Source organism: Columba livia, chromosome 2 (assembly GCF_036013475.1).
Source record: "Columba livia isolate bColLiv1 breed racing homer chromosome 2, bColLiv1.pat.W.v2, whole genome shotgun sequence".
Classification (NCBI taxonomy): Eukaryota; Metazoa; Chordata; class Aves; order Columbiformes; family Columbidae; genus Columba; species Columba livia.
The window spans coordinates 107,147,195-107,157,059 of NC_088603.1; the positions used below are offsets into that span (position 1 = coordinate 107,147,195).

Consider the following 9,865-nt stretch of genomic DNA (forward strand, 5'->3'; position numbering starts at 1 on the left):
CTGTTGCATATTATCATATATAAACATTAGTAATGAGCTTTTATCAAATCACAAAGTTGATGCTTCAATTAATTTAGTGTACTATTAAAATTGTTCACTTTTATTTCTAACCAAATCTATCTAGCATCACCTGAGTCTTTGGATCTCATTATCTCATCTTACATTTGACTCCAAAACTTTTCATTGTTCAGTGCCTTTCCTTCCTAGAAATGCTCTTAAGCTGTGATCCCTAACTCCTTTGAATAAACTGCATAGATGTGATTTATTATCCCACTATAAAGCAGATTTTCCTCAAGTAAGTCGCTATAGTAGTTCTTTCCTGCACATCCTCTGAATTTCAAGAGCGTAGGATTGGAATAAAATAATCAAATGTTACCACAAGCAAAAACTTTGTGTCCCAGAACCTCACCCAGATGGTTAGGAACAATTTCCAGCCTAAATGTATTCATGGCTGAATTTATGCCTATTTGTTCTTATGTTTGCAGTTGTAACAGTTACCCTTCCTCACTGCTGCTACTTTCCTGTTGCTTTTATCATAGTAATGATGTAAGCATCAGTGAGGGAGGAGTAAAAATAAGTTAACAATTAACTGACAAGTATTTAACTTAGGTAAAAAAATTAAGGAGTATTTCTAAATACAGGAAGGTACAATTCTGGACCATTCTTTTCAACATCTTCTGAGAAGTACAGACTCTAGAACTGTGGTCTCACTGGTGGCAACTGGTGGCTGAAGTAAGTATCATGCGGGACTTGGCCTAACATTGTGGACTGCTCTGTTCTTCTTTCAGCTCTGCTTTTGCTGCCGAACGAGAAGGTTTTCTTTCTTTACGTGGTCTTACACTTGTCAGTTCTGTAAGAGGTAAGTATTTAACATCTGATAATAAATTAGTACCATTTCAGAGGGAAAAATACTGATTTATGTGTTAGAAATCCCCAAATGTTTCTGCTGCATACTGTTGACTTTTGTTTCTGTAACAGAAAAACAGGTTAAAAAAATTATTATCTGTAACAAGTTAAAAAACAATTACGCGAAACCAGATCCTTCCTAAGCGACAGAATTGCTTCCTTGGAGTGAAACTTTAGGCTGGAAGTGAGAGAAACACCCATTTGTTCTTCTCTAGTCATGGGAGAGCGAGACAGATTTATTCAGACTCCCTAGTCAACACTTCTATAACCTCCATTGTTACGGAAAACTTTTCTGAGCAATTTACCTTTTCAATTATTTTTAGAGTATTGGTGGGTGGAGAAGGGAGAAAGAATATTTTTTTTTCACCCAAAATGAAAACTTTTAAGGTGAACAGTGAGACAATAAGTCTGGAGATGTATGGAATCACTAATTTATTGTGTCACTTGCCAAATGAGGTTTCTTTGGAGGAAAAAGCTTATTTTGTTTTTTAATTTAGCTGGAGTTCTTGTTTAGCACTTTGGCTTCGTGTTCTGGTTGAAGTTATTACATTGAGGAAGCCTTAAAAAACGTTTGCTTAAGGGGAGCATGAGGGAGGATTCTCACTCTGAAAAACATTTCTCTCTCATTCTTGATTTTAATGTAATTTTGCCCAATGAAATTATTCATGCTCTTACTTTCTTACACAGGCCTGTATGCTCACAGTGTTGCAAAAAAGTAAGTAAATGAATTTTTGGTTAGACCCTCCCTAAAAAGCCGTGATCTTTGTAATGAATACTGCATGTTCCTTCTGCTGCTCTCACGACAGATGCGGTTGCCATCAAAGCCATATTCTACCCTCCCCATCTTCTCGCTGGGACCTTCCACCTTGCAAAGAGGAGAAAGTTTTATGAGGCCGGAGAAACCCTCTACCAGTCACCACCGATCGCTGCGGAGCATGTCCCGGTGAGGAACAACCCCAGCTCACCCCTGCCTGTTGGAAACACTTCCCCAACGTTTCCTCTTGAGTTACTCATTGCTCATTTTGTAGTTGTCAATGTTTCTAGTGCTTGTAGTAGCTTTTCAGAAGCCTGAAAATCCGTGTCGCTTCCACTCGTTGCTTTGATTTAGAGAAACAGCATTACTAACAGCGTGTCTTGAACCTTTTTTCACATTACAGGTGAAAAATAATAGGAGTCTGGGACAACTGTGTTTCTGTAGCACCTCTGCAAAAATATCCCTAGTGCGTCTTTTTCTGGTGTGAGTAGAATCTCCAGAGATAAATCTCGCAGGCCAGATTCACTCACGGAACAGGAATTCAATGATCTCTTACATAACTTTACCTTTTTTTTTCTTAATTTTTCTGATGTTCACCTTTTTTTTTTTTCACTTTGACGTTATGAAGTTCTCTGCTGGTTTTATATCTTATATGCAGATGGTTGTCAGAGTTAATCCGATAAATGAAATATAGAAGAAATGCTCCTTTTTGAGGGGATCTACAGTATAAACCACCTGCATAAATCACAAGGTTCTATGATGCTGTGTCAGAGTAGCCAAACACATCATCTGTTTATAGTTATTAGGAAGGTTGTTGGTTGTTTTTGTCAAGGGAAACGTTACACATACCTTCAGTTAGTGACCCTGCAGCCTTGCTGGGGGTCATCTCCGGTGTTTTGTCCCCTGCTGTTATTTTTGGGACAGAAGAAAGGAAGATTTGAATGAAGACCATTCTGACGTGCTGTTTCCTGAAGGTGTCCCTTGGGGCCCACTCCCATGCTGCTAAATAACGTGACAGCTCCTGTCTTTTGCCTTTCAGGTTGACCTCAAGGTCCAAATCTGTGGATAAGTCACATGAAGAGTTTCCCAAAGAATTAATGGAGGACTGGAGCACGATGGAGGTGTGCGTGGACTGCAAGAAGTTCATTTCAGAAATCATCAATTCCAGCCGGCGCAGCCTGTCCCTGGCCAACAAGAGAGCCAGGTTAAAAAGGAAAACGCAGTCCTTCTACATGTCATCACCAGGCACATCCGAGTACTGCCCCTCTGAAAGGACGATCAATGAGATCTGAGCCTTGTGCCTTTTTTCTTTGCTTTTGTCTCCATGAGGTCGTCATCCATGAGCAAGGTCACTGAAACCGGGTCATCATTCCGTCGCTTCGTTTCACTTGACTGGCTTGAATTTGCATTCGATCACAGGATTTCCTGCTCCAGCGGTTCCCAGGGACACAGAACTCTTACGTTTAGATCTGGGCAGAATGATACACGACAGGTCAGCTGCTCGCACTGGAAGAAAACTGAGAGTTTGAAATCGTTGCCTCTTTTGTATGTGCGTGTTGAAACTAGAAAGCCTTTTCTTGCTTTCAATCTTTTTTTAACCATGCTTTGAATCATTTTTTTCAGGAGATGAGCTGAAAACTTAAGTTGAACGAAGAACCAAATCTAACAAAGCGTCAGTGTTAGCACGGTAGCCGGCAAGAAGTCACATTGGCATCACCACCCCAGTAGTAATGCTCACGTCCTGGTTGAAACAGCAAAGGGTCCTGTCGCACACCAGACACCAAGTGTGAGCGACTGTGGTCAAAACCACCTTTGTTTGAACTGTTTGGTTGCTCTGAGATCAGGGTTCAGCACAGGACACCGTCCTGGGGCAAAATACGTGACAAAGCTGTTTGCCCGTGTGATTGCCCGTTCCCCTGAGATGCTGGACTTTTGAAGCCTTAGTGCACTTCTCAGTGTCTCCTGAGCAGGTTTCAGTAGTTTACTTTCTATCTTGAATGTATGACGGTGATGACTACTAGTAGCAGTGACTTTTCACAGTAGGCAGAGTTGTACAGTTTATGGGGAGGATGGGAAATAAGGGAGGCTTCTAATTTTAACCTGTAAAGTTCTTCTTGTGGTTACTCGGAGAATACGGTGGGTAAGGTGTACATTTGTATTATATTGGAGCACACAAATACTGCTATAGTTACGTCTGACAGCATATCCACTGGCAACCCCATTTTTTCTGGGGTTTATAACTTGGCTGTAAAAATTTGTGTTCTGCTGAAATTTGGGACAGTGCTGTCTCAGATTGGGAGCAATCTGTCTTTTTTCTTTTACCTTTTTTCTTTCTTTTTCTCATTTTAATTCACCTATGAAAGAGTGCTAGACTAGTTGTTTAGAAATTCCAACAATGTTACAACGTTAACTGACATCTCATGCTTTTTTGCACTTTTTTTTGGTATTCAAAATACTTTTTTTTCTTAATTCGGGCATAGCCAGAGTTTAGTCAATAAATCGGGGCCAGAACATTTTGGCATTTAAAAACAAGCTAACATAGCCAAGTTATTAATACTTGAAAATCAACTACTGTAACTTTTTCATAAACTTTTTAATACCCTGAGGCATATTTAATATCTATATAGCAGTGTATTATAGAATGACATAGCAGAGAAGTTTCAGATCTATTTATTAACATTTCTATACTTTGGATTTAATGAGAGATACCTCAGAACTGCTCCAAAGTAGCTGGGACTGGAATTCCATAACATGATTTTAAAGATGTATTAATCAAAGCAGTTTCTCTCCTCTCCAGATCTCGTGCATTGGAAAGCCCAAGGCATGGCAGACTGTCCCCACAGCCCCAGTACCAGGGGTGCTTGTCCCCACATGGTAGCTCAGCTCCGGTCCCACTGGGGGCTGCCTCCTGCTGCCCAGGGGAGCGAGGTTTCCCCTTCAGAGTGTATTTGCATGTTGGGTTGCAGCCTTTGGAGCAGCCACTCGTATCGTATTTTTCTAAGTCAATTTGAAAAGGACATGAAAAAAATCTCCTTAAACCTTCCCAGGGACTCGTCCGTCCTTGTATTTTTCTTCAAATGCCCCCTTGGAAAATGAGAATGTTTGCATGTGCAGGGCTTATTGAAAGAGTTTTTAATTTCTTCTGAAGCAATGCAAAGAGGAAGAGCGGGGCTGGAGGCTCACTGTCCCTCGTAGCTGTCACGGCCCTCTCCTTGGGCTACCTCTGGAGACGCCTTTTCATAAAATCATAGAATCATTTCAGTTGGAAGAGACCCTCAGGATCATCGAGTACAAACATAACCTACCCTAACTCTAGCACTTGCATGTTAAAGCACACGGAGCCCTGGCGTGAGAGAAGGATGTAGGAGCACAGGAGGCGAGGAGCGCGGGCTGATTGGAAAGGTCGGCTGTTGCTGGAAGGCTCGCCCGATCTCAGTCACATCAGCACTTTTTCTTGTTTCTGTGCCAAAACCAGGCCGTGTGTTTGCTGCACAGCACATCAGGAAAGCTGGACTGAAAGAAACACATGAAATCTCGCTTTGAATCTCCCCTCTTGTTTTTTCTTAACCTTTTCTCCTGGAAATGCCCCAGCCACACATTACAATCACTCAGTCCTCTGCTCGCAGTCATGTTCCCTGCCATCCTCAAGCCACTGAGGTGCGAGGTATCCCGCATGTTTATTTTCCCCTTTGAGAAGGATTTAGGATGTCACAGAGCGGGCAGGATCAAGGACTAAGTAAATACTGAGTGTGTGAAAGAAAATGAGCCCCTCGGGGCTCACCTGGGCCACCCTGTGCCTCGGGCCGTGCTCTGGCTTTGCCCTCCTGGGAGCCCTTGGCTCAGGCCAGGCTCTGCTGCGCTAGGCAAGGCAGGGACCCAGAAAGCTCAGTGGTTGTACAAACTGCTCCACATTGCTCACACAGAGACACCACGGGGCCGGTCCCAGACGCCTTTTTTCCCCCTGGAAAAAACCCTCCGGGCTGCTGACACGCGTTGTGGCAAGCTCCAGAAAACGTGGTGCAGGGGCTGCCTCTCCCCTTCCCCCCCATCCCTCCCTCTGCCGCAGTCGCTCCGCATTATCCCGGCATCTCATTCCGCAAAAGAAAAAGCAGCGGGTTGGTTTGCCAGGCAAAGCCTGGAGGAGCTGCGCTCGCTGGCTGCCCGGGTCTCTGCGGAATGGGCTATTTTTAGCTTCCCATCTCGCTGCTTGCGCTCGCCTCCCAAATCCACCGCAGCCGCTCGCCTGCCTACCCCGCGGTGCTGCCCAGCATGGCCTACTTACGGTCTGAACTTCACATTTAGCGTCAGAGGATGAAATCAGAAGCTTGTAAATATGTGTAATATATTTATTAATATTTAGGAAGTCTCCATCCATCATGCAATTCAAATCAACTTTCCCATCATGTTTTAAAAAGGAAATGAGTCTTATTTATATGTGTGTTGGCTATTATCTTTATTAGAGTTAATGCTTTCGGCCCCCTACTACAGTTTGCACTCCTTAGGCATTTTAGAGCGAGTTACTGCTGAAAAGAACATGGGACTAGCACAGTAAGCTCCTCCCTTCCATGAATTTTTAAAATATCTTTTTTTAGCTTTACTAATATGCCCAAGGTCTGTTTAAATATCTCATAGGAGACCCAAGGAGTTAAAAATGCTGCTGGTGGCACTGGTTTTGTTGGCTTGTATGCGAACCTGGCTGTGGAGGATTCAGCAGCAGCTCTGCCCCACGGCAGCGATGGGGGAGGCGAGCAGGCCTGTGCTGCGGTAACAAACATGACCTGTCAAATGTTCGTGGTGACAATAGTGCTTATGGGGTTTGTTGTTTTTTTTTCTCCCTCTCCCCATTGCTTCCTTTATACAGGGGTGTTACCTGGCAAAAATAAAATGCCTTTCCATTATAGCCTTTGTCTGTGTTAATTATTCATGTGGAAGCCGATTTAAATACTCTGTCTCTCTCCTTTTTCATGCTTTTCTAGTTTTGTAAGATTAGTCAGACATTTCCTTTGGCAAAGAATTGTTGATGAAAAGGATTGAATAACAGCTGAGCACTGGCTGGGCTGCAGGAAGGGCTGGAAACATAGAATTATAGAACAGAATCATAAAATCATTTTGGTTGGAAAAGACATTCGAGTCCAACTGTTAACCCAGCACTGCCAAGTCCACCACATGTCCAGGTACTCTTAGAATAGCAATAAAACTGCTTCTGTAACCCCAGTGATGTGATTAGCACATAGTGAACCTTTCCCGCCGGCTCCGTTACCAACGTGTCGCTCCTTCCAACGCCGACGGGCTGTAGGTGAGATGCGCTTGTCCTGCAGGTAGTCCCGGCTTAGAAAAATCCGCATCCCTCGCCTTCAGGAGAGAAATGCTGGCAGTCTTCTGGAGAGGTTTTTGGATGATTTAGTTTTTAAACCAGAAGCAGAGAGAACATTTTAACCACAACGATTATGTTGTTCTCTTTTCTCTTTCAAGCTCCCTTTTCCCCCAGGCAAATTTAGCATCAGCTTCCATGGTTAGTTACTGGCTGCATGCTGCATAGGTTAAAACTAATTTAAAAGCTCCAACTTTAGACGCTGATTGCTGCCTTCATGCTTTACCTCATCCAGCAGCTCTGTACATCTTTTCAGAATGTCTCTCCTATGAGGTCAGTCTCATCTGTGAAACAGCGACACCACACAGGCACAAGGGAAAGGTGCTGCTACTGTACACTCTGGTGCTACAGCATATGGATTATGTTAATGTTGCCATCAAATTTTATACTTTCCATGTTAATGACTTGGAGCTGCTCTGGTTTATTTCTTCTTTTATATGTATGTCTGTATCTTAAGGTCAATCTGAAAATGTTCATCAATATTGATTCCAGCTATAAAGATGTGTTCTGTTGTTTCTGTCTGATTTTTACTACCGTGTTTCAGTTTTTTTTGGATACCAGACATTACCAGAATTTCCTGGTAGAGCAACCGGAGAGGGGCATTGGCTCAGTCTGACCTGATACACAAAGACACAGAAGCGTAAGTTCACTGGTGGCGTCCTCGTGGCAGCTCAGTCGAGTCCAGTGCCGCGGTGCCCTTGGCTGGCAGAGCTTGTGCGAGGCCTGGGGGCTGAGCAGACAGAGCCCCCAGCCCTCCTTGCATCCTCAGCTCAACATGGGAAAATCCCCAAGCTGCTCTTGTTGCTCAGTCGAGCAGGCGCAAGCGCCCGTCCATGCTTCAGGGTCCCCATCTGTGACAACAGGGACTACAAAGTGGTTACAGGGGTTTAAAGAATTTTGAGAGCCGCTGCTGAGGAGCCGAGTGCCGAGCGTGGGGGTTGATGGCATCCTGCGCTGCAGGCTTCCACCCCTCTCGGTAGCTGACAGCAATCAGCAGCACCGAATTCCAGACAGCTCAAACTTTACAACACTTCGATAAGCCAAGATTTGTGAATTAATTTTACCATGGTAGGCCGCACTCAACAAATGTCACAGAGTGTAATCCGGAGATGGAGCTAAATAGTTATGAAACAGACACAGCAGATTTTCTGTAGCGGTAGCTTTGATGGTTTAGTTGCACTGAACTGCAATTCAGTAACTTCCCGGTTTCTCCTCCGGTCAGGCTGTTTTGCAGCGGCCGTGCCTGTGGAACCGAGTGTCAGATACGCAGCAGGTTGCCTGGGCTCGGTGTCCTGGAATGGCAGCAGCCGCTGCAGTCTGCAAAGGTCATCGAGATGGTTTTGGTAGAACAGTTCTAGAGGAAGCCATTTGGCATAGACCTTTCTGTAGCTAATAAAAAAATACATTTTTAAGCAGATAGTCTTTTGAGGTGCCAGGCTACTTCTTGTACAGTCACAACTGGGTAAGAGCTATTTGATTATCAACCTATTTGATTAAAAAATTTAAACAAAACAAACAAAAAAACCCCAACCTGCAAGTGCAAAAAGGTGAGCACCCAGTATGAAAAATTAGGTTCTTGGTGCCTCCTGTGCAGTTGTAGTGTTTACATTAAGCTACGGGTGCTCATTGTGCTTCCTTAACCAGTCACATCAGCATTTTAACAGTGGGAGCCAGTAGCACCTTGGCTTTGGCAGGACAGGCTGTGAGCCAAACATTGCAGGGTGGGATTGTTGAACTGGATTTCAGAGGTTGCTAAACCTGGAATTAAAGGAGATGGGCATAAGTTGATGCAACTTCTGCAGAAATTTGGCTTCCAAAGTTTGGTGGGAGTAAGCACCCAGTTCAGCTGATTATATATGTAGCGAGGCTGCGCTCTCATGGCCCAGCTTACAGCACAGCTGGAGGCCAGGGACAAGTTTGGCTTGGGCAGTTTAAGATGGGCACGAGTCTGATGAAGGAGCTGGCAGCTACATTACCTGTGAATTAGAGAGCAAAACCAAGATACCATGAGGAGCGTGTTTGAGCTGTACTGTAGTTAAAGCTCCCTACCCAACCCCTTCCTTTAAGAAAGGAAAAAAGAAAATCCCAAACAGAAAATGCACTTTTTGGACATCAACCAGCCTAAAGCACAAACCCTTCCCCATTGAACTTCTGCTTCTGTGCTGCCACTGCACGTGTCCCTTCTGTGCGGCTTCAGGCACGCCCGGGGCATCGGCTCTAACAGAGAAAAGGCAATAGAATTGGCTTCTGCTTCTTTTCATGTGATGTGGTACCGAAATGCAAGTTCTTGTTGATGCTTTACTAATAAAAAGTTATTTGAAATGGCAGTGCATTGCTCTCACGTCCTTGAGCTACCTGTAAAGATGCCAAGCAGCATTTCGTAGTGCAGCTGGTAAGGGCACGTTCCACATCAGTTTGGTCAGTTAGAACCCTGAATTTAACCTGATTTTAACCAGGTTAGAAACAAAATTATAGAAGAGTCAGACAGGGAAAGAGTGTAAGAGCAGGGCCCCAAATTAGGAACCATTACTGATGAATTTATTTGCAGGTGCCTTCCAGTAAAATGGGAATTATACATCAGTCACCTTAGCTGTGGGAAAATTCAGAGGACAGGACTTGTGCTTCACCAAAATGCTTTTTCATTGAACAAATCCATAGCAAAAGCACAACCTGCCTCCTGGAGCTGCAATCAAAAGGCTAGCCCATAACCTGCAGGATTTTGACCAGTGGCAATTACTGTTGATGGGGTAAGAAGACAGTTTATTCAGTTAAAAAGGTCCTACAAGTCAAGGCTAATCATTTCAGGTGACTCCTTCTGTTTTACTGCAGAATTA

General features: G+C 43.9%; 1 protein-coding gene across 4 annotated transcripts in view; it reads left to right on the forward strand.

Annotated features, from left to right (window-relative positions):
- Positions 1 to 6,558, forward strand: part of SPIRE1 (spire type actin nucleation factor 1) — a 132,776-nt gene extending 126,218 nt beyond the window's left edge. For all 4 annotated transcript variants that reach the window (XM_065053084.1, XM_065053086.1, XM_065053085.1 and 1 more), the window contains 4 exons: positions 789 to 859; positions 1,594 to 1,621; positions 1,713 to 1,849; positions 2,700 to 6,558. In XM_065053084.1, coding sequence (XP_064909156.1) covers positions 789 to 859; positions 1,594 to 1,621; positions 1,713 to 1,849; positions 2,700 to 2,952 — 489 coding nt within the window. In that variant the 3' untranslated portion in view covers positions 2,953 to 6,558. The remainder of the gene's footprint in view (positions 1 to 788; positions 860 to 1,593; positions 1,622 to 1,712; positions 1,850 to 2,699) is intronic.
- Positions 6,559 to 9,865: the final 3,307 nt, after the last annotated feature.